The following is a 25,685-nucleotide window of genomic DNA, read 5'->3' as shown; positions in this document are numbered from 1 at the left end:
AAGAGATGTGCTTTCACGGAGAAAAGAGAAGCACTGGAGAGGTCGTAACTGGAAAGTCCTGTTTCATGGGGATGGACATTTCTTGGCATAGAGGTGCGTATTTAGCAAACTGCTGAAGTGCAGCACACGATGGCACACCACATGACCCCAAACCTTTCACCTTCCTCTAGGTTTCTAGGGTTTTTTTTAACTTCACTTTAACTTCAATTTAGTAATCAAACCTATCTGTAAAGAATAATCAGCACAATCAAACCTACTGTCTGCAAATATTCCTATGTGCCATCCAGTCCCACAAGGATCCGAGAAGATAAATAATGCTTTCAGATCAAATTGCCAGTTTAAACATATTATAGAGTGCAAGGATTTATATAAAAGCAGCCTCATGTTAATAAGCGAGAACTTGATTATCTAAGATTGTTTTATGCCTGTAATAAAAGTGTCTGCGAGCAGTAACAGTAGAATGTTTTATTTGTAATTGGTTTTGATTGTTGAATCATTATGGACAATGTGAGCCTTGAAATATATTAAGGGGAAAAAGGGAGACCTATGAAATTTGAAAGTTGATTATTTGGATACTCAAAATGAGCAGAAAGAGTTTCCAGATTTTTAGTTTCAGATAATAAAATTTTAGTGTCTCCACAGCTTCAGAATCTTTTTAGCAGGCTGTATTTTTTGAATGCGTTCCTAAGGTTTACAAGAAAGATTTATAGTCACTCTGACAGAGGTGAAACTTGTTTTTTAAAACTCATCATCTTACAAAATTGAAAAACAAAGTTTTCTATGTGCCAAAGCAGAACGTATTTTCTCTGAGAACATGGGATTAAGGAAATAATAACTATTTCTTTGGCTTTTACTCTGAATCTACTGGTGCATGCTTTTTCTCTATACTTTCTTGGACAAGCTTCTTCAATTATAAGGACTCTGGAACCTTTATACTGCTCAGCAGTGTAGGGAGTTCCTGAAATGCTCTTTACATTCATTTACCTACCTGAGCAGATCCAGGCCTTAGGGCAAGTAAGAATTAGTCCCTTGCCTAAGTTCCTGGCAATGTGATGAACTAACACCTTGATCGTACAATTTCCTTTCTGAGATGCTTACTCCTTGTTTGCCTGGATATTCCAGTTAGTTTCTTTTCAGAATTTAAAATTATGCTTGTCCATAATGAAATTGGCTGAAATTTGTTGTACTTCATCAGAGCAATACTACCCAAGCAGTGCTACGCAGACTATTTGTACAGCAGAGTGTGTAGCCTCAGAAAAGAACAGACAGCACTCATAACAAGGGATGCCAAAGGAAGGAAGACTTTCCATTCCTTAAAAATTTGTTCTAAAGCATTAATACGGGCACCAGACTTAAAAATAGAATCGGGTAAACTGGATTACTAAATTCCTTTCTGCCTTGTCTGAGTATCTGCCTTCAACTCTAGTATTTTTTTCCATTAATAATCCAAAGCTTCAAAATAAAGTTTCAAAGCAAAATTTTAGAATACATCGTCAATCTTTACTTCTATTTGTTAAACTATCAAAATGAAATGGCAAAAAGCAAGATGGCAGTCAGAAGAAAATGATTTTCGAAGCTCAGCATCTTTCATCTTGCCAATGTTAAAAACACTTTGGAACTAAATACACTTTCCAGATTTGCAAACTTCTGAAACAATGGCTGAAAACAAGTGTTTGATCCATAATATGGTTCATTTATTTTAGCATGCTTCATTAATTTTCCAAAGATTTTTCAAAACAGGATGTCTAAGCCTACTTTTCTTTTAACTTCAGACTATTATTCCTTTCCCAGAAAAAGCTAAAGTCCACAAAGTTGAAGCAGTCCTTTTATCTACTGGCTTCTGTTCAGTATTTAGGCCAACCATTTAAGTATTCCTTCTTTCATTACCAACAAGTCTGTGTTCATCGTCCTTCGTGCTGATTCTCAATCAGTTAAAACAGAGAGAGGCTTCAGAAGCTTTCCACCGCTATCTCTGAAGCGTTAAGATGTATTTTTCTGTTACTCTTTTAGATTTTATTTCCTTGGATGTTTGTGTTATAAATAATCTCTTCCTTTCTCCCAGCCTTCCCAGTATTTCAATAAACCTCAGGTTTAAAACCTTGACCCTTAGCAATTCTCCATTATGAAAAGGGAGACGATATGGGGGCTAGAATTGTCATGGCTAAAACTAAGCAACTTTGCTTATTTTAGTGAGCAGCTTTTTATTTAAGGACTGGTATCCAGAAACTCCCGCTGACTTCACTGGAGCCTCATTTTGGATGGATAGCAACTTGTGGGAAGCCACAAAATGAGCAGAGCAGAACAAAACCAAGACATGGAGACAGGGAGGAAACAGCAGAAAGGAACAGAGGGAGGGAGTGGGAAAAAGTTTGTATTTGCTGCAGCATCTTATTTTTCTGAACATAGATTAAACGTAGAAATCCCAAGACTCTAATTTTCTCTAATGTCAAGCAAATTGCTTGAGAGCAATTGAAACCTGCTGAGAAAATGTGGTTCTCCACTCATCTCTACAGTGTATCAGACTACAAGAGCTACCATCTAGGTCAAGAGGTAAAACCTATGGGAGGGTATTCCCTCTGCGGGCCCTGTGGGCATCCTCCCGGGAGGAGAGGGACCACAGCAGTGTGCTGAGGGACTGGCTCCCCATCCTTGCCCAGCCCTGCGGGAGGTCGGGTTGTCCCCTGGTCCCTGTATGGAGCAAGGGCTCTTTGCTCCTGCTCTCCCCAGCGGTGGCAGCAAGAGGTAGCCTGCTCCATACTGTCCTTGTCCGCAGGAGCCAGGCGCTCTCGGAAAACAGCTGAGCCACCGTGTCTGACCTCTGCGTGAGGTGGGGGCTCCGGCTGAGTTGTTGCAGCCAGGCAGAAAACACCCATTCACCTAAAATGGGACAGTCTGATGGTGCTCAGTATAAAGCAGAGGGCTGGAGTAGCCCACATGCTGCCCCACCTAAAGCAAGGGACAGAGCTACCAGAGCATGAAAAGGTCAAGCAGAAGCTCAAGGGCACAGAGCAGTGTCCATCTTCCACGTGTGTGCGTACACACCCACATGTGCCTATTAGAAACGGCAGGACCCATCGCTCAGGCAGATGGTGATGGAAGTGGGCTGTCAAGCGTTTCGTGCTCTGCTGCCTGTCTGGCCACTAATGCTGTGAGTGCTACGCAGAGGACCAAAAGCACTGTGCAGCAGACCTTCAGCAGCACCACCTCCAGCGTTTGAGAAGCGAGTGTGGGTACTGTAAGAAGGAAAGAGAGAAACCTCTCTTGCACCTCTTGCTCTTTCCACATCTCAGAACAAGCCATTTCCTAATCTAGCTCTTTGCTTCTAACTTTACGTCTCCAATCTGAAATAATCTTACAAGCGTAAACAGTTGCAAGAGAGAACAGCAAATTGCTTTTCAGAAGTCTCAGTGTCTAACCAGTCTATGCCGTTCTCTAAAAGACAAGTTGTTTATTAGCTGTCAAAACTCCCATGGATGGCAATGACAGTCAGCCACATATTTAAATATGACCCATCAGCTCCCTTCTCGGAACACAGTTTACAGAATTGAAGTATTAAATTCCCGCTCCGAAGGTCAATTCCTGCTCCTAAGGTCACAAAAAACCCGACAGAGGTACAAAGGAAAGGTTTGTCCCTTTCCTTTAGAAGCAAATTCTTCCCTTGTTTACCGAAAATGCAGAATGAGAGACCTGTGGGGAAAAAAGAAACCTCCAAAATTTTTCACAGACCTAGATATGATTTTTAAATGAAAAACAATACAGTGCTATTATCTTCATATCATTCATTTGATATGACTGTTCTTATTTTTCCACGTAAATACCGAAGACCAAAATTGCAATGAAAATCATGCACCAGGCATCATCCTGGTGGATGGCACAAGATACATGATCCAATACATACTTCCAGTTTATCACAATTTAAATAGGATTATTAACAAAGGGTGAAAACACATTAGTAAAAAAGGAGCTAATACATTTAGGGTAATAAAGAAGAAAGCCTACTGTGAAAATGTTCCCAGCAAACAGAATGAGAGAGCATCGAAATGGATTTGAGAATGGCAGAGACAAATTGTACTCCCTTTTGCTCCCCACCTCAGAATGCAGCTAAATTATACAGATTTAAAAAGATACCTCTTTCTCACTTCCCTGTATTATCATATGCAGCAGTTATCTTAAATCCTTCATAAATGCTGGCGGTTTACTCTCCCTCTTCAACGAAAAAATAAAATACAAGCTAATATCATACTTTAGATTCCAATGGTTTGCCTGTGCTCTTTCCAAATTTCTCTAGTAATGCTCAAGGTTCACTGTGCTCTGGGAAGGAATGCAAAATGCCGCATAATGAAGAGGGTAACTATCAGGGAATATGCACCGAGAGAAACGATCACCACCTGACAAGGCAGAGCGCACGTAACAAATGCCCCGATCAAATGCATGCACGTACCTAATCTGTTGGAGGGGTTCCTTTTGAAGAGGGCTCGCAGCAGGCTCTGGGCTTCTATGCTCAAGAACTGCGGCATTCCCAGCTTGGCTCTGAAAGAACACAACACTTGAAGAGAAAATAGATTTTTCAAAAATTTTCTCCATCCCACTGTCGTTTAAAAAGTGGCATTGTAGTAGTCAGGACGGGCAGACACATGAATTTGGTGACCAAAGGCTACCTAAGCATAATGCAGTACAGCGTGAGCACCTGATCTTGTTTTGTTGAAGTTAAAGAAGGTATTACCACTGACTTCACTAGAGGTAGAGGAGATCTAATGCATCTCATAACACCTTTTGCAAGCTAAATAGGTCATTTTCCTACAATTTTTTTTTTTTCACTTTCTTAGCTTGCTGGAATAAATTTGGGAATCGAGGAATTTAAACAAACAAACAAACAAAACTTCATTAAAATAATTATACTAAACCACATATTGATTAAAGAGCATAAAACTTTTCCCTTGGCAATTCACTGGTACAGAGAAAAAAATGTAATATTGAGCAAAGATAAGCTTCAAATACTTATGTCTGCACTTAACATCAAATGAACGGGAAACTTGCAAAGGAAAAGATTTGAAACTTGGCACACACAAAATATAAACTGTCCTGCAGAAATCTGACTGTTCCCACTTTTGTGTGGATAATGATATTATTACAGAAAGTAAGATACATTTCTTTTGTAAGGCCCTCTCAGTAATTCACTTCCTCCTATTTATTCTGAAGGCAATTTTAGAGCCACATGCAGACATCAGCTGTGCGTGCCTTACCAAATTCATGCCTCACGCAGCTTTGAAAAACACATTATGCACATTATTATTCTCTACCCTTCCTATTCTTAGGACCTATAGGCTGCCCGGAGGGTACAGTTAACTCATAGTTAGAGGAATGACAGCAGTTTCGGTACTCACTTGAGAATGAGTGCCATTGTCTCCTTTCTGTCTTTTCCCTGGAAGGGTAATGATCCTGTCAGCATCTCAAACTGTGGAGTAACAACAAAATGGTAAATCAAATGAGCGTTGAGAGGGTCTGCATAGCTGATAGACACCACACCCACCTTCTATTTCCAACACAACTGAAAACTTGAGGAAAAGAAATGGTCCAACAAGCTGTACTTCAGAAAAAAATGACACAGCAAGTCTGGATTATGCAGAACATGAAAAACCAACATGACTGTTTCCCTCAAGAGTCTTGTTACAAACTGTTTACACTGATAGTTGGGGTCAAGTTTTGGTATATTTGGGAAGAAGTGTCATATATGCTGTTTCCTCCAGCACCCGTTTTCTGGCCAGTGCTGGAGATGAGATACTTGGCTGGAGGGACCCTTAGCCTGGATGGGTATGGCTGTTCTTAGGTGTTTAGCATGGACTGTGGTGCAAGGAAAATGGGTTCAACATGCCACTCCCCATCTTTTTAGCTTGAGTCGAACCACCTTTGTGATTGTGTGTTTTCACCACTTAGAGATGGCACTGCTATACTTTGCAGGAGAAACATGCACAAACCCCACGTTCTCAAGGCATTTGAGTGTGCTTTTTTCTCTCCTGCTTTGGTTCCCCTGGCTGTATTCAGTGATGAATTTTGCAAGTGTCACATTTAACTGAATCCAAATCTCAAAGCAAAACTCAGCAATCATCATCAATTATTTGCCTAACTCACACATGAAAACATCAATCAGTTATGGTTCCTTTGAAACAGATTAGTGCTTTCAGTAAATTTGACAGGAATTTCACATCTGTAACAAAAAAACCCACCAACCGCAGCCAAAGAAGCTCACCTAATATGGATTCAATACCAGGTCTTTCACAGTGTTTCATGGGGCAGCTGATTCCTCTGACTAAGGGATGATGAAGGTTATGCATCACCAAGCACAAAGACACCAAGAACATAATTCAGCCCGAGCACAAAGGAGGACAATGTCCATTGAGGGTAAGGAGAACTGTTACTTGCTTATGTCTGTGACTCAGGCTTTGGATCTCTTCTACTATAATAAGTAACTACTAAATAATATTCATTGCTATAATTAAATACCCGTTAAGGCAGGACAGACTCTGCAACCCTTATGTAGTTTTTGTACCTTATCACACAAGTAGCTTCACTGCTCTCAGGAAGCACATTTGTGCAAAAAAGGATCCTTTCATTACCAAAAACCTTTGTCAGACTGCCCCACAGCCTGACTCTTCCCTTTTCTCAGATTAAATATAGCCATACCATAAGAAAAATATAAGAAAAAGTAAGAAAAATGTAACCATGAAACTGTTATGCTAGTTTTGGGAGGAGGGCAGGGGAGAGGTTTAGAAGCCAGATAACTAATTGACTATAATTAATGGAAGGATTAATCTGCATTAGTAACAAGTTACCTCAAGGCAATAAAACACATAGTAGAAACAAGGAAAAAACACTTTTAAAAAGTGCGTATGGCTGACAAATAGAAACAAGATTTGGAAAACACAAATGTGTTAACTCCTGGTTGGTCTAGGAGAGTCAAGAGAAGAGCTGCCTGGTAGAACTGGAGGAAAGCAGCTCATCTTCTCGAGAGAAACATGATAGAGGAGAATTTTTAAAACTGCCTAAATGACACTGGAACTCAAGCACCATTTTCAAAGTAATTCTGACCTATTAGAGCCTTAGTCCTGATAAAAGTCTTCAGATATACTGGGATGAGGGGCAGAGAACATTGCTTCCCAGGGCAGCAGCAGAAGTGGTACGTATTGCACCAAACCCTCCTCATGATTTCTCAAGAGTTTACGTTCAGTGCAAGTACCTAATGTTCACTTACACTTGCTCATGTTACTTTGTTGTTATAATAAATCTAATTTAACAGCACTAACAATGACTGCTAGAGCTCATTTATTTTGGCAGAAATGGGCTTGACACTGCTGATGCAGATGATACAGATACAAGCAACTGCTTGGTCAGTGACTATGTGGGAAGAAGATGACGGTAGTTCCCACCCACCATGATACCACAGAAAGACCTGCAAATGCACCATGGCTGCAAGGGGCTAAGAAACCTGAAAGCAAGAAATTCAGATGCAGTGTCCAGGGAGGGGGGGGGGGGGGGGTGAGGGAGGCGGGGGGGGGAAGGACGGAGGGAGGAAGGAACGAACAAATGATGGAACAAAGGAAAAAAGAAATTTAAGTTGCAGGAGGGAGCAGGGGAAATGACTGTCCTGGAGGCTGCAGGGAGTATTTACTGCACTGCTCTAAGGGCTAGCACTTTGTTACCACGTCTCCAATTACGCAGATCTAACGTTGAGATTAATTCAAAATCAGAAGAAATGCAATTAACATCAATATTTAAAGTGAAAGGCAGCTACATGAGTTAAATGTACCAGAGCTTTTTACTTCAATGAACTCAACTAAGCAGCAGCTGGAAGAAAGCACTGGTTTCTCAATTGCAGTCCTGATTAAATCTGTTGAAGGTTAAAAATGAAATAACAATACTGAAAAAAAATATAAATTGAAATAGTTCATCTCATCCGTTAAAGCTACCACTTTACCGCACAACCACCTATTTTCCTGCTTATTTTTTCAAAAAATCAAAAATCTTGCTAAACGTAAACATGCAAACAGAAGTGAGTACTTGCTGCTAACACCCTTGCACATAAATACAGAGTTGTATGGGTCACAGCAGGCTGACAAGGAGCTGAGCCTTGGTGTGAAGAAACTACATAAATACTACAGTATTTTTGGCTGTTAAAGCAGACCCTATAGTTTTGCCAGGAGGCTCAGTTTTCACTCTCCCCACTTCCCCATCTGTATAAACCATCTGTTTGCTCCTTGCCTCCCAATGATTCGCTTCCTGGGTATTCTGGAGGGCCACCTTCTGTTAGCCAGTATTTCAGAAGGCTGTGCCTCCCTCCAACCTTGACTTCCTTTCTGTACCAATATTCAGCAAGAAAGGCAAATATTCCCCTTTCCAGTTCAGCTGCCTATTAAGAGAACCACGAAATTAAAGCTCGATGGGAAGGGGCCTCTGGAGTCACTTAATCCAGCCCCTGCTTAGGTCTCAACATACCCTGCAGTGCTTCCTTTCTCTAGTTTTCAGGGCAGTCTCTAATTTCAGTAGGCAAAACACCAGCACTGGAGACCCCAGAAGATATACATGTGGGAAGACCTTGGGAAAGAGAGCCACATTTCTTGAGGGAATGGATTCAAGAAGTGACCCTGGTAGGTCATTGAGGAAGATAATGAATGAGAAAACATCCACAGCCTGGGGTAATTGCCAGATGAATCTTCCTAGCAGAGGGAAGGAGAGCAGAGTGAGCAAATTACTTCAGCCCAAGTCTGCTAAAGTATTGTGAGCCTAGGATAAAATTCAGGGTTACAAAGAAGCTTGATACCACTCAGTTTCGGAGAGCAGAGAGAGGCACTCTTGCCAGAACAGCCGGGTTCCCCTCTAAACACTTCCAGTCATTTTCCAGGTAGCTGGGAGCTGGTCAGCCACTCAGTTCTATCATTTGTAAAATGCATTAAGTATTTTTCATTATTAGTCAGGTGTGAAGCATAATGAATTACTGTTTGCAAAGGGTTTGAATACCTTCACATAGCAGCTAGCATAAACATTCAAAATACCGTTCATGAAGACCATCTCTTGCACTGGGAATAAAACAAGTGTTATGATGGGATTTTGTAAAAGAAGATTGTATCGCTTTGATGTCTCGTATTGATTTTTCCAATGCCACTGTACAGTTACTACAAAATTACTACAGAGCTGACTACTTTGTCTGGATACCAAAAGGATATTTTCTTTTCTGGGGAGGACTTCACTACTTACACATTCACTACATTGCTGACAAATATAAACACATTGCTTTTTGTTTGGGACTGCCTACTGAGTCATCACACCCCTTCTTTCTCTAATTATATTCCCCTCTCTGCTTACAGGACTCTCAAAGGTGTACAGTGTTTTTTTCCTGAACTGAAACAGATACCACTTCCATGAGGTCTATGGCCTTGTAAATCAGCTGGTATGATGAACTACAAAACCACTGCTTTGAGAGGCCTTCCAAGAGACTTGTGCATGTTATATCATTCAGACCAGTTTACCTGGGCTTCAGAGGTGGCAGTGTGGGCATCAAGGGTCTAGCAGCGCAGCTGAAAAGGTATTAGTCATATACACAGCTTTTTAACAATTTAAGTCAATCGCTTGTTCATGCAGATGTCTTGATGCAAAGCTTTTGTAGAATATGTCCTATCCAAAATCTCCAATGCAATGAGTAAGATGCAGGAAGGCAGAAAATGAAATCTGTCTGGTCGTGATAAAGCACATAAATTCATGAGCACTAAATTTTAATTACGTCCCAGCAGTCGTCATCTCTTACTGAATGAGACGCAGGTACTGTCTTCTGGAATGCTTGGAAAGGGTGAATTTTAAGACGTGTGTAACTATACCTGTTGACACATACTAAGCTACCATAAAACAATTCAAACAAACTGAGCAGCAAATGAACAGAGCAGGTAGCAGTTCTAGTTCTGTGGCCTGTGTCAAAGACTTAGCTGGTGGTAAACGAAGTTTTACTGTTGTTAATAGTAAAACTCCCACTGAATAATAATTAATAAAATAATTCCTAACATAATTAATTAATAAGTCAAGACCAGAATTTAGTCTTTTTCAGATAAGTTTGTTTTGATATTAATAATCACAACATGCCACATTTAAGGTTGCCTTCAAGGATCATTCAGTTTTATTCTAGTCTGTGCCCTGGTCAATGCAGGTTGGCAAGGAGCTGCTACTACAACCTGACTCTTCATACTGTAGCATTAATCCCTCTTCAGAGAACAGACCAGACAAGAGATTGTTTGGTTGCTCTTCTGATGGCTAGATTACAGGCCATTTTATCACTATCTGCCTAATATATTCCCTCTTTTGATCAAAATTTTAGATATGAAAATTACACTACCACATTCACTTCCTTTCCATCTATGCATATTCCACCAACTGGTATATTTTCTTTGTACATTTCACATCGTACTGCAAATTACTTAGAGAGAAATGCTAATAAACCATTTGGATACCATTTAATTCTCTTCAGTTTTTCAGACTGGCAGAAAAACAGCTTCCCTAATAGAACATACAAGTGACAGACCAAGGAAAACAAGGAGAAATGAGCAGAGCAACAGACAGCATCAGAAAATCCTCCCACACTTTTAGTGTATGGGAATACCCTTTTTCTGCCCCAACCAGTTAATTGTTAAAAAGGAAAAAAGATTGAACTGATTAGTGCTAATTTTCTCTAAGATGTCTGGTAGCACTCAAAGGCTTAAAGCCTTAGCTTACAGTTAAAAAGATTTTACTCTCTTTAACTCATCTCCTTTTATATGGATTCTTATCTTTTCTAATTCTAATACACTGAATCCCTAGGGGAGGGTGTTGTGGTTTAACCCCAGTCAGCAGCCAAGCACCACACAGCCGCTCCCTCACTCCCCGTCCCCACCCCCTGCTCCTGGTGGGATGGGGAGGAGAATCGGGAAAGAAGGCAGAACTCCTGGGTTGAGATAAGAACAGTTTAATAACTGAAGTAAAATATAATGCTAACAATAGTAATAATGAAATATAATAACAATAATAGTAATGAAAAGGAATATAACAAAAAAAGGAAGGGGGGGAAGGAAAAAAACCCCAGTGATGCACAATGCAATTGCTCACCACCCCCTGACCGATGCCAGAGCCGCAATCCACCCCTCCTGGCCAACTCCCCCCGTTTATATACTGGGCATGACGTTCCATGGTATGAAATATCCTTTTGGCTAGTTCAGGTCAGCTGCCCCGGCTGTGCTACCTCCCAGCTTCTTGCACACCTGCTTGCTGGCAGAGCTGGGAAACTGAAGAGTCCTTGGCTTAAGATAAGCGCTACTTAGCAACAACTAAAACATCAGAGTGTTATCAACATTATTCTCACACTAAATCCAAAACACAGCACTGTACCAGCTACTAAGAAGAGAGTTAACTCTGTCCCAGCCAAAACCAGGACAGAGCGGATGAAAAGAGAGATGGAGAAAAAAAAAAGAAAGCCTAGCAAAAGACAGAGGGAAGAAGCCAAGTTCATTAGCAGGTGAAAGAAAAATAATCTATACACCAAATACACCATCATTTAACTGGAGACAGTGAGAAGGCACAGCTATCCTCCAAAACTAAATATATAATAAAAAAATGTAAAGGGTTGGGATATATTTATTATATGAGACATAACCTATTGATTTTCCTATATAAACATATATGGTTCAGAAGTGCTGAGCATCCACAAATGGATTTGTGGCCATAGGAGATAAGGATGTTCCACTCTTTTTAAATTCAGGTAATAAATTACAATATTTACTTAGATTAACTGCTGTCAACCAGCTAGATCAGTGATGTAGGCCCTCCCCACCCCAAATTTTCACTAGTTTTCACATTGTTTCCTATCCTTACTTCCTTTGCTGTCACCAGTTGTCTACTTAGGGGAAACAAAATTTGAACATACTCTATGGATTGTGGTATGTAGTGTAATACATAGCGACCTAAAATAGCTTCCATACCACAGGAAACTGAGCTGTATTAGAAGAGCACATTGCTACATTAATTTATGCTTCTGCCGTGGTTCTCCAGGGGAGCCACGACAACCATGGTGAGGTGCAATGTGAGCCACAGCTGCAGTGCTGCGCTGCGTTGCATTGCCTGTTGGTGGCCGTGCACTGAGCACTTGGGTAGACCTGCAGCCTGCACACTTCAGGAGAGAGCAGCATCACCTTCGTTATCTGAACACATCCCTGTGAGAGTAATAAATGCATGGTGTCTGGGCTCAAGGGACAGTGCTATGCTTGATAAAACTGGGAATAACTGCTTCAAAAAACCTATAGCGTTCATATAGCTTTTAAAAAATCAGTGTCACAAACCAACTTCTCCTTGCTCTTCTCTTGGTCCTCCTCAGCAACAATGGCACCACAGACTGAAGAGGCTGGATAGGTGCAGGAGGGAGCAGGTTAGCACCTGAACACCTAATTTTAGATGGCTGGCTTGAGGAGGGTTCAATACCTCTCTGAAAAACTTCCCTGACACTGCACCCATCCCAGTGTCAAGTACTGCAGCACTCAGGAGGATGTTATTGGGTCCTTCTCATAAGCCAAGCAGCTTCACTGTAGTCAGAGATCTCTCGCAGAGCTCTTCTTGGAAAGTGTTTTCCAGGGCCTCACTTCTTAAGCAGTTGGGAGCTTTCTTCTGCTTTCCAGGCTAACTACATTTCACGATGAGTTTATTCCTACCTGCTCTTGGGGCAACATTACTCTTTAGCTGAAATAGCTCCTTTCTCTCTCCGGTGTTTTTCCCTGTGATGTACTCATAGATGGTATAGGTACCATACCATCTTGGGACCATTATTGGACTAATAAGCATCTTCAATTAACGAATTTCCCCTACAACACTGTATCAAATACTTTATTATAATGGAGGCACATAGGATCCATTTCATTTACTTTGTTTAGAAAAAGATGGCTAACTCATTAAGTAAAATATCAGATTAATATAGCATGACTGATTTTTGGTAAATTCATATTGCATTTTAACTAACTTTTCATTGATTACCATGTATAAAAAATGAATTAGCACACTTTCTCATATTGATTCAATTTAAACTAACTCCAGAATAGCTTGCAGGACTTAAAGGTTAAGCAATAGCAGGGAAAGATTGCTGTACTTTTGTACAGTTAATCCAATGCAAAGACATGTAAGAAAAAGATGAATTCCTAATTATTCCTCTGTGCCAACTGATACATTTGTGTCAGTTTCCGGTGATTTCCCCCCTGTGAAGAGCAGTAATTTTAAAATTGTTTCACATACATCATTTTAAAAACAGCTTCAGCATGCACTCAGGACAAAGCAAACATCCCAAACTAGTCATAATCAAGACACAGCAAAATGGTACAGAAGAAGAAAGGAGGATGACATGGTGCCTGTACGTATTTGTTTTCTTTTCCCATGTGTTGGGTTTGTGTGGCGGGGGTTTGTGTAGCAGGGGAGAGGCTACAGGGGTGGCTCCTGTGAGAAGCTGCTAGAAGCTTCCCCGGCTCCAGGTTGGAACCACTGCTGGCCAAGGCCGAGCCCATCAGCGATGGTGGCAGCGCCTCTGTGACAGCATACTTAAGAAGGGGAAAAAAAACCGCTGAAAAACCTGCAACGGAGAGAGGAGTGGGGTGTGAGAGAAACAGCCATGCAGACACCGAGGTCAGTGAAGAAGGAGAGGGAGGAGGTGCGCCGGAGCAGAGATTCCCCTGCAGCCCGTGGTGAGACGGCAGGCTGTCCCCCTGCAGCCCATGGAGGTTCATGGTGGAGCAGAGATTCCCCTGCAGCCCGTGGAGGACCCCACGCTGGCTGGGCCCAGAGAATACCATGACTCCGTGGGAAAGCCCACGCTGGAGCAGTTCGTGGAGGACTGCAGCCCGTGGAAAGGACTCACGTTGGAGAAGCTCATGGAGGGCTGACCCCTGTGAGAGGGACCCCACGCTGGAGCAGGGGAAGAGTGTGAGGAGTCCTCCCCCTGAGGAGGAAGGAGCGGCAGAAACAACGTGTGACGAACTGACCCAAACCCCCACTCCCCATCCCCCTGTGCCACTGGGGGGGAGGAGGTAGAGAAAATTGGGAGTAAAGTTAAGCCTGGGAAAAAGGGAGGGGTGGGGTAAGGTGTGTTTTTAAGATATGGTTTTAGTTCCCATTATCCTGCTCTGATTTGACTGGTAACAAATTAAATTTATTTCTTTTTCCCCAAGATCGAGTCTGTTTTGCCTGTGACCATACTTGGTGAGTGATCCCTCCCTGTCCTGGTCTTGACCCACGAGCCTTTCGTTGTATTTTCTCCTCCTGATCCCACCAAGGGGGACAAGTGAGCGAGCAGCCATGTGGTGCTTCGTTGCCAGCTGGGCCTAAACCAGGACATCCCACCAGGAGAAAAGAGAGGTTTTTGAGTGACAGTCTGGCACCAGCTAATAAGACTACAGGAAATCCACCGCCAGTCCAAAAACTACCTGAATCTCATTAGTGGAACAAGAGTCAGCAATGCTGATGTGAAAAAGACAGATGAATGGCAAAAGAACCACTGAGGTCTTGTGAAACATTCAGAGCACCCTCTAAAATATGTCCTTTTTAATCTATATTTTGCAGAACAAAAGAGTAAATTTCTGAGTTTCTCTAAGACGATGTCCCTAACATCTGAAAATTGCTGCTTGGGGAATTGTTTCCTAACAGGAACCATGTTAGTATCTAGGCAAATGTTTCTTCTGAAATGCTTGTGCTCTCCTGAGCTTGCCCTGCCCTGTTTCTGTGCAGCAGAAGTATTCATGGCTGATGGTAACCAACCAAGACAGCAAAGGACTGTGAGAAGGAAGAGAGAGAATCTGCGGCCAAATGCTACCTCATATACCGCCAGGAGCAGCTGGTTTGCTATCGTTGATGCAATGAAAATGATCAAGCAATCATTACACATCTACTTTTCTATTAACCCTTAATTGCTGAAAGCAGTACTTTTTATCTGAGGCATCTGATCACTCCTACAGCCACCCCTCCAATAAACAAATACAACTTTTCCATTACCATGAGCACGCCAAAAGACCACCAGTCAGCACTCTGTGTGTGTCCTCGTCGGTTGACCACCTCTGGGGCCATATACTCTATTGTCCCACAGAATGAATACGCTCTCTTGTCATGGTCGATGGCTTCTTTACTCAGACCAAAATCTAAATAAATTGAAACAAAAAAGACTTGTCAATTCTATAAAAAAGATTATTTACACTTTTGCTCACTTAAACTGTTCAAACAAAACACACCAAACAGCTGATGAAGTACCCTTCTGTCTGCGTGCATGCTGAAGCCCTGCCTACTTGGAGTGCCTGGTTGGCATTTGTTAATATGTCCTGAAAGTAGGTGTATCATTTTCTCTGTTCAGAATGAGGTTCTGGCCCAAAGCAGAAGAGAGAGTTTAAATAAGCAGAAATACACAGTTCAGGTTTGGTGAAGACAATGCTGGTAAGGATTCTTGCTCAGATAACCAAAGCATTAGAAATAATAATCCCAGATGGACACCAGTGAAAAGGATGGCCAGACAGCACCTCGAGGGTGGCAAAGGGATGTCTTTCCAAGTGTCCTCTGCACAGTTATAATTCAGAGAATTTAATCTGGAGTAAGCAGTCATATTGGAAACATCCTTGCATGCACGGTGGTAGGCAGCCAAGCCTGCATGCTTCACATCAGTCAAGAGTACAATTTTACCAAGAAAACGCTATGTTCTCCATGTGCTGTGCAGCACGGGTGCTTGACGAATTGCCAGAGAAGAGAAGCTCAACACTCAAACTCTTCTGGCTTCTGAGTTTTTGTAAGCAAACTTTCCAAGCAAAGACCAAGATGCATAGACCATACTGCAGAAAAAAAGTCAGCTTGTAGACATTAAGTTTTCCGTTCCTCACATACCTGTTATCTTAATGTGGCCCTCTTCATCAAGAAGAATGCTGTAAAGCAAAAAAGCAAACATTCATTCATTAGGCAGGCACAGAGTGCAGTTAACAAACATGAATAAAACATGTTTAAGACAGGTAAGGAGATATGCAAGACTCAAATACATGTGTAAACAAACCCTCAGTGGATTATATGCCTCCAGAAAGAAAAATGATCCTCAAAGGTCTGTCTAATCTCATGTCTGAAGCACGTATGGCCTGCGGCAGTTGCATGGGGAGCCTCCTCCTTACTCCGTCGTATGCTCAGGGTGGGCGTGCAAACTGAGCTCAGAAGGAACAGGGTGTTCAAAGGCAACAACTGCAGAGCATCTGCTTCCAGCAGGAGAAGGAGCTACAGGTTTTCTGCTCTTCTCATAATAATACAGGCAAGCACACAAATAATCAGGGCTTGGACTCACTGGACCTAAAATTAACTCCAAAGGTAGATATGTTCATGCTGAAGTAATAAAAGTGATCATAGAGCACAATGACTAGTCACAGCCTAACTGCATGGATCTCAGCCCCTGCTAATTTATTCCATCAGGAAGCACAAATGAAAATTCAGCCTGGAAGCCAAGTTCAAGTGTTCTCACGTTTGCCACCTGCCAACATATTTTATTCTCACAAAGGCACTCCAACATTTCTGTGAGAAAAATGACTGTAGTTCACAAAAAGCATTGCTAGTTTTTACGGAAACAAGAAGGAACATTGAAACTGAAAAATAATGTTTTTTGGTAACTTTTCTGCCTATAAATACTGACACAGTAATGAGGGTGGTGTTTCTTCAGTTCTAGTTAGATTTAGTGTATTTCTTTTTTCAAAATGGTCTAGCAACGTGTCAGCTATTTTTATATTCCCCTTCTCTTAGAGAGTCACTTCAATTATTCAGGAAGAAAATAAGACAGAAGTGAAACAAACACATTGGGCTATACTTTTGTGAAAGGTTGTCTCTGTACTGAAACATAATTGAAAAGACACGGTCTTCTGTCATTCATTTGTGTGTTTAGAACAGACTGTTATTGTGTAATTCATCAAACAAAGGCCAGCAGCTGAGTCACTACTATGTGTTCAATAATTAAAGCTTTTTCTTCTTGATAAAAGCATCTTTACCTCTATTCTTTCTCCCCAGCTTTCTTGAAGAGGCATAATTTTTAAGTACTAGCCTATAACAGGCATGTTTAAATGTATTTTTGTGACTGCAATCCCTAAACCAGAGGCTTGTGCTTCAGAAGAAAACAATAAAACACCTGCCAGCGTGGAAGTGAGTGTGAATGTACGAACTTCACAGATCTGGCTCTGGAAAAATGGCAAGGGGGAGTACAGCTCACAGAAATCACCCAAAATTTTGTCCCACACCCAGGAAGCCCCTGTGAATAATAATGCAATTCAAAGGTTGTGGGATTTTCCTCAGAAACATCAATTTTATATTTCATAAATTTCCTATTGAAAATCCATGCTGCTTTTCTATGTATACAATATACGTTTTTCATACCTTTACCCTCATTAGAGGGTTCATACCTTACCCTCATTAAAGGGATGGAGGCAATACCAACGCAGCTATCAAACTGATAATACCGTCTTAGGTTAAGTGAGCCAGAAGCATACAACAGACTTTCTCACACTGCATGTTTGCATGAGCAGCAAAATGAACGGATCCTGGTTTTCTATGGATGTGTATCCTATATCCCCTAAAACTTGATCTACACTTCCCTCCTCTGTCTTGTGTTCCCTAGTCACCCTTATACAGTGCCCTCAGCTGCCTGCAGCTTCCCCTGTGGCCCCCGGCAGCACCTTTTGGACAGCTGGGTGTTTCCAGATTTGCCATCTGCCAACACATATAACGCTACGGTTATGAATTGAAAATTGCCTTTGAAGTAAAAAGAAAATAATATGCTAACAGTGAGAAAAAAGATAACTGTTGCACTGAATTAGCTTAGTGACATCAAGAAGCAAAGAACAATGTACCTGCTCCTAAGCATCCAAATTACAACAGACAAATAGTTTTCCTTTGACTGTAGAAGCAAACTTATTATCTGATCATACTTTCTGTCTTCTCTTTTTATCTTTATCACTTTACAGTTCCTTTTTATCCCACACTGTCCGTCGTAGAAATTCTATTGTGACAATCACAATTACTTTGGCTATGGTTTGCAGGATCAGCTAATCTGAAGTAAGCTAGTATTATTTTGCAGAAGGGCAAAAGGAACCAGAAGTTGTTAATGTAATTCAGCCTTGAGAAAAATCTTTCCTCTAAATCAATGTTTTGAAATTATAAAAAACATAAGAAGTAGACTACTTTTAAATGCTAAACTAGGCTATAATCCCATTGAGTGATAACCTTTAGCTATGAGATTTTTCCATTTTATTTGTTCAGTTTAAGGTTTGCATGTGTTTACAGGATACTGTCATTGTCAACCTGTTCTTTATTTCAAAACAATAACAACAATTTAGCCTTAGGATCATCCCACAAGCATTCAAACTGCTTTCACTGACCTCAGTTTAAAAGTATGCCTTGAGAAAATAAAGGCTGAAAATCTCCATGTTAGAGGCTGGGCAGGGGAGTAGCTAAGTTAGTAGCAGGGTGTGCTACATGACATACTCCAAGTTACAGGAGAAGCTTATAGTAGAGCTAGGACTGCAAACTCCGTAATAGTTTTTTGCTGCAACTTTAGCACAGGGATAAAAAGCCTTCGTTATTAGTTGTTTTCATTATTTTATATCATGTCTTAAATCAAGGCCAAAGCAATTCTCTCCCATTTCTCTCTCTCTTTTTAGTTTTGAGTCATGTCTTTCATGCTTCACTTTGAACTCCAACATACCCAAATCAATGTGAAGTTCTGCCAAATCTATTAAAGCTGGAACGCTGGGGTTTTTTTGGACGATTCAAATTTCTTTCCAAGACAGCTCAGTTTTGCAGAAAATTCAACCCACATTTTATGTTTTTCAGAAATTGTAGCCAAATTTTCAGGCTGGAAAGAAAACCTGAAACTTCATAAGGAGAGTTTAATCTGATTGCAGGTTTTGTTATGAAAGTACTGGGTAGAGTGACGTATTCAAATATCTCCCAAAGACATGAAGATTCTCACAAACTGTCCACGTTTTGTGACATTTCAGTGTTTGCATGACCCCCCACAATCTCACCATGCTGAACAGTCTTACGCCAAACTCATCTCTGCTGTAGCTTCATTGACACCATGAAGTCCCAAAAAGGGGCTGCTTGCTTTGACAGAAGATGATGGTTATTTTCCACCACAAGTCTTTGTCCTTTACTGATTCTCAGATCTTCCCTCTCTACACAGGACAGCTACATCCATGAATGAATTGCCACGGTTTGCAACATGCTGCATTATGCAGTGGTGGTTTGGGGATTTTTAAATATAGTTCAACAATTCAGGAGTTGTTATATGAGCAGTTATATGAGCTGTCCCTTGTACAGACAGCTGAGGGCATTACAACGTAAACCACTCCTCATTAATCAAAGCCCCTATGACAGAACTGTATCAAGGTGCATCTGGCTACCTGGAGATAGAAAAGGCAAAGATAAATAAAAAAAGCCTGTGCATTTTCAGACGGTAGAGTTACTTCTAAGTCACTCATACCCTTAAACCACAGCATAAGAAATAACATACGCATTGCATACTACTTTATAATAAGTTCCCATTTTTCTATTTTGGTATATTTACCGTATTTAATAGCTTGATCCTGCAGTTCTTAAATAGAAACATGCCTCACTGTGTAAGTAACTCCATGGGTTTCAGTGTGACTGAACAGTACCTTGTTCCACAAGGGATGCCACTGAAACCACCAAGATAACTCAAGGAGAAGAATTTGGCTGCAACAATTTAAGGGAAGCATCTGCTTGTTCTAAACAAGACTTTAACCAGAAAACTCAATTGCTTGCCTTTTTGAAGTACAGCTAACTTTATAACAACTCCCAGAGTATATATTCTGGTTGCACTTAAAATTAATTCATAGCTTTGAATTGTTAATATGGATTTTTGCTCAGGGCATCTTAAAAAAATGTTGAACCTTGAATTTTAATGTAGTGAGGGTTATTCAAGTGGTCTGAACAGTGCTATTTTCTAACTAGTCTTCTTTGACATAAACAATTCCAATGAACTTCATTTTAGGATACTTGCAGAGCTGACTGAAGCAATCTCAAACCCATTAGCAGTTACTTTTGGGAGCTTCTGGAGGACAGCAAAAGCATGGAACAATAGAAGAAGGTCAAATGCAGTGCCTATCTTTAACAAAGAGGGAGAGAGAGAATTGGGAAATTACAAACTAATTAATTTATGTCCAGTTCTGCAAACCTGACAGAGTAAACCTTGTGCTCTAATCAGACCGGTAATGCTTCTCCTGAAGACATGGGTATAATTCTGCACATTGCACTTCAAAGGAGATACGGATCAAGAGAAGCCAAAGAGGAGGAATGAGAATGACTGAACGCCTAGAAAGACCGACTGGTGAAGAAGAGTTCAGTAGCTGGATTGTTTAGGGTACAGAAGAGGGTCCAAGGACAAGGATGTGCTCGCAATCCCCCGAGGCTGCTGCTGAGAGCAGAACGAGCAGGTTGGGGAGTCTATGAGGACAGCCCAAGGAGCAATGGCCTACAACTGCAGCAAGAAAATTTCAAGTTCGCTACTAGGAGCAACTTTCTAGATGCACAACTGGTGGAGCACTGCCAAGAGGCTTCCTATGGAGACCATGAAGTCTCCACCAGCTATTTTAAGACCAGGTTAGCAGCACACCTGTAATGGCCTTGATATATTTGACCCTGCCCAGAGGCAAGGGGAGGATGAGAACATCCTGGGATGGTCCTAATTTTCTTTTATCATCTTATTTAGAAAGCTGTCCTTTCCCAGATGTAACTTAAAATTATAGCACCTTTTTCCCTTCAGAATAAATATTTTTTTCTGTTGTACCTGTTTTTTTGCTCTATACCTAAAGTTCCAGTGAAATCGTAGGCTGTCATGCTTTGCTGTCCTAGGCATGACTACACATAGGCTTTGCACTTATAAAGCTATTTTTAAAGGATATGGTTTTCAATTAGATGCCCTGATTTATCCCCAGGTACGAACTTGAGTTATACCAGTCTGGGTCATTCCCTTTCCTGTACAACAATAGTTATATTCATGTAAACTAATTTTATACTATGACAATTGTATCCAGATTCAACTGTATCACTGGTATCTATTTAACTGTACATCAAAGACCATAAACCATATATTCAAAAGTTAGGAAATACAAGAATGAGGGCTGCCACCTTAACTTTACACAGTGATCTCACTTTATAACTGTCTTTAGTTACACGATGATACTTTTTGTTTTCTTCCAGAGAAATCTTGCCTCAGTTGGCAGAATAGGTAATACTCAGGGATTTTAGCAGAGCAGTACAGTGAAGGGGATGGCTGGCTGGTCTCAGCTCAGACAAAAAAGCACAGAGAACTGGATTCCATCTGTGCCTTTTTGACATGCTTCTATGTGACAATGGCAAATCAGTGACACCTTCCTTTCTTAGGCGAGCTATAATTTCTCGATTCACTGATCCCTGATTTGAGGCACTGCAGTTTGGTCTGCAGAAATTTTAAGTTCTCTCAATTGCAACTGAAGTCAGTGAGAGATGTGCTTTGAAATGCAAAGTGACACTTAACGCTGAGAACTCTGAAAAATCAGGTTCTCAGTATCTCAAATACGGTGAATAGTTTTGACATGCACTTAATTTTCTCCTCGGTTTCTAACTTCTCCTAAAGCAAAAAATTACGGCATGTGCCTATAAATGTAACAGCACTGTAACTTATATTTGAATATACAGGCTCATATTTGGATACCTTCTAATAGCAGCTTCGTATATCATGTGTTAGCTTGAAAAACAGCTTCATCTAACACCAGAAAGAAAAGTAGTGCATGATTCATACTAACACTCGCTAGAAACAAAGTTTAAAATTGAAAACCTATAATTGGAGTTATTCTATTATGTACATGTTTGTTAATGCTGAATGAATAAAACAGCAATTCAGAATGAAGTTGAAACTGAAGAGCTGCTGGCAGACGATGCAACAGCACGTGGCAGTGGCAGCTATGGTGTGACTGCTGCGTACCTGCATTTCATATTAGTAACAAATGGGTACCTTTCTGCCTCCTGTTGTTTAATTTGGAAGACGACTTCCTGTATTTGCCAAAGACTCTGGTTTTCAGTTTTGGTTGCATAAACGGGCAAGACTGGAAATTTCGGTCACCTGCGAAAGGGTCTCTAGCCCAAAGGACTGAGAGCTCTCGTTACGTACATCTGTATGAATTCATACAGTATTACTACTATTATTTTTGTAACCAAAACATAAAATTGAATTTAAAGTTTAAATCACATAGTACTGTATTGTAGATAAATAGTTTCCTGCCCTTCAACTTCTCACCTACAAAGTCTACCTTCCATCACTTTTGGTTTCTTATTTTGTCCACAAGTGTGAAAGCAATAGCACTCCATTTTAAAGAAAGAGCTGCATATTTTTGAATTTCATGTCACAGAAGGAAAAGGCTCCTTTGCTGTTGTACTTTGGAAGTGTAAGCAACAGTCAAACAGACTGCCCTCAGTGGTCATCTTTTTTAAATGACGGCGACCATTACATTAAAAAGGCTGGTAACTTTGAAATGTTGCAGCCTGTTTTATTGGAGCCAGCGCAGAAGATGCAGGCAAAGCATCAGGCAAGTGGCATGGAATAAAAACAATATCACGTCACTCCCAGTGATAGCACTGAGGGTGTCATTTAGTCTACTGATGTACTGCAAAAAAAAAGAGAAAGGAAAATGCTCCATAGCACCACATTAGGAATAGAAAATAGCTGCAAATATAAGTGAGAATAATTCTTGCGAAGATATTTTGGATCGTTAATAAAAGTGTTTTTAAAATCCTGATTATCATGTCTCTCGTGAGCTAATATGCACACTAGTTTTCAGAGATGCTCATTTACTTTAAGCAATGGCTACAATAAAATTGAATGGTGCCACGACATATTTTGTATGAGGTAAAAGTGGAGTTGCTTTGAGCAGTTTATACCACATCAAGGGGAAGGCCAGATTAAATGCTGCAAATAGAGAACAGTGCTACTGAAGTCAAAGGCACAGAGATGTGAATCCTGCACTGAGATCATTCACTAAGGCCAGGCCACGCACACAGAGGCCCCATCACACTGGAGCACAGTCAAAATATTTGGCCTCATGCTAAAATGATATGATAGGAAGACCCTCCTGCTGATGGTGAGGGTCTTGCGTAGAGTCTCACATACAAGAAGGAAGGCAGAGCCTCTAGCACCTTCTAGCGTGACAAAGAGCAGAAATGACCTAAAAGCTCATGTATTTATGTTTCGGTTTGCTCTTTCTCATTAACTTACTTTTCTGGTTTTAGATCCCTGTAAATAATTCCAAGACCATGGAGGTGGTCTAATGCCAAGGCCAGCTCAGCTAAGTAGAACTTGACATCCTCTTCTGTAAACATCACCTAGAGAGAAGGAAGAGAAGAACACGTCTATTTACTGGACAGCGGTGGGCTGGCTTGCGTTAAACAGACATGGGGAAGGAATTGCCTAACTCGGGAATGCTGGAAGGACCATCGTATCAGGTTCAATTTTCCATAATTTGTCTGAGCTCACATTAACAATTCTTAGCAGATTCTCCTTATAAAACAAAACTTGATCTGTCGAGTACTTCTGTTCCTTAAAACATGCTGCTCTCATTCGTCTGTTTGATCTGTTTAGATGACATCATGTTGCAATAATATGAATAAGGTTCTAACTCCTTAGCCTTTGGAAATGAATACCAAAATTCAATATGTTCAGTGCAGCCCTTATTGCTTTCATATCTCTTAATTTGCTAAAATCTTGGCATTTGGTTACCAAATTCCCACAAAATAACATGGCGTAACCTCTTTGGGGAAGTGAAATGCTTCCAAATCTGAGCAGAATATACAGCATGAAGAGACGCATGCTGTACGAGATGATGAAAAGAGATGGATTTAAAACCCCGTGCATTGAGGGTTCAAGGAATCTCCATGCAAATGCCCTAAGCAGTGATGTGTTGTCTAACAGCCAGGGCCTGATGAGGTCTAAACTGAGGGCTGTTGTTTCCTTTCTATAGCTGATATGGATACTGCTAACTCTGAAGGCTCTGTTTTAGGTGGGAAGAAACTTCTGTAATCGAAAAAAACACTAAGTTCAGAAAAAGTCAGATGGCAAGAAACCCCTTTGGTTCAACTTTCATTGTATCCCAGATGTTATTCAGTTGTCTTTAATTAAATTTCAATATGTACAGCAGTGATAATGCAGAAAGAGAAGCTCATATATCGGATACACAAGTGTGAATACTGTGTATGACAGAGGTAAAATGAGTCAGCTCAATACAAATTTACATGTCATATGTAAATGTAAATATCTACAGTAGAAGTTGCTGAGCTTATTTTTAAAATTAAGTCTCTGCTCTTGGAAAGGGGCAGCCACAATACTTGAATGCTCTGAGAAGCTGCAGAGGGCTGAGAGCAAAAAGAGAGCATTCAGAGAACAGATGTCACATAATTTAATTAAGAATATCACTGCAAAGGCTAGAAAGAAAAAGGATACACAAGCAAAAACTCTAACTAAAAATGTAATTGGTCTGAACATAAAAATTGCATTATCAAAATAAATTTAAATTATTTATAAGGTTTAAAATAAATAACGTAGACAAGAGATAAAATTAATAGAATCAGGGAAAATCTAATCTATACAGATATACCTAGTTAAAGTCAGATGTCTCAGAAGGACAGAGCAAGAGAGAGACAAGCTTTGCATGCATGCATGCGGTAGTATATGGGATCTGACTGAAAGTGCACTGAAATCAATACCGTTAGACCAAATCTGTAATTAACGAATTGCAAGCAATACAAGTTTTCCCATAACTTCTTCCCTTGTAATACCTTGCCACTAAACAGCTGCAAGGTATAGGTAGACAAGATGAGCTGCAAACGCTGAAAAAAGTAGTACGTAAAAGGACTGTTGAGTTAAGAGGACTCATTCTTGACAGTATAAAGCAGAGAAGTCAGTGCGTTGCATTGGAAAAGCTTTGGGGAAAATGTGAAGTTTTGAAGGAGCACAAAATCTGAGCTGTCCTCTTTCACTTTCGAGCTCCCTGATTGTGCAGAATGGGTAACTGCCCTCTGTAAGCAAGAATCACTTTTTCTCTCCTCTTCCATGAAACCGGAGAGGCCCTTGCTAAGACAGCACGCTGCCTCGCTAACAAAGCCTGATTTCATGACAAACAGCAGGATGTTTTTATTTTCTTTAATCTTTTTCCTCATATTAAAAATAACTGCTACCATGTACTGAGTACTTATACAAGTATCATTACTCGGCAGTGTAATCAACCTGTTGCTAATGTCTTCTAGCGTTAGCAAACAAGCCTTGAAAGCAAATACTTGGGGTCCCAAAGCGTGGTGCACACAGCAGCCTGCAGCATGTCACCAAACCAGGAATCAGATGGGAAGAAAAAAAAAGCTAGGGAACTTTTGAATAAAAGCACTGTTTTCACAGCTTTTTTAGTCCATCAGTAACTCCCCAAACCAAGAAGAGTGAACAGAGCTTCCCCTCAAGATAGCATCTGAAAGGTCCCTATCTTATCTTTAAAGACGTGTGTTAGGTGGTTGCCTGCACCCCTGTCTCCACACCCTAGAAAGAGACCAATGGCTGGGGACATCACGTTGGTGACAGAGAACGCTGGGGCGCAGGCAAG

General features: G+C 40.8%; 1 protein-coding gene across 1 annotated transcript in view; it reads right to left on the bottom strand.

The window, feature by feature from the left end:
* The window catches only part of RPS6KA2 (ribosomal protein S6 kinase A2), a 312,842-nt gene that overhangs the window by 49,195 nt on the left and 237,962 nt on the right, over nucleotides 1-25,685 (bottom strand). Inside the window, exons 7-11 of the mRNA XM_050893272.1 lie at nucleotides 23,318-23,424; nucleotides 15,907-15,944; nucleotides 15,034-15,176; nucleotides 5,385-5,455; nucleotides 4,442-4,530 (exon numbers count right to left, since the gene is read on the bottom strand). Of these exons, the coding sequence (XP_050749229.1) occupies nucleotides 4,442-4,530; nucleotides 5,385-5,455; nucleotides 15,034-15,176; nucleotides 15,907-15,944; nucleotides 23,318-23,424 (448 nt within the window). The remainder of the gene's footprint in view (nucleotides 1-4,441; nucleotides 4,531-5,384; nucleotides 5,456-15,033; nucleotides 15,177-15,906; nucleotides 15,945-23,317; nucleotides 23,425-25,685) is intronic.

Source organism: Gymnogyps californianus, chromosome 3 (genome assembly GCF_018139145.2).
Source record: "Gymnogyps californianus isolate 813 chromosome 3, ASM1813914v2, whole genome shotgun sequence".
NCBI classification, from domain to species: Eukaryota; Metazoa; Chordata; class Aves; order Accipitriformes; family Cathartidae; genus Gymnogyps; species Gymnogyps californianus.
This window is presented reverse-complemented; position numbering and strand designations above follow the sequence as displayed.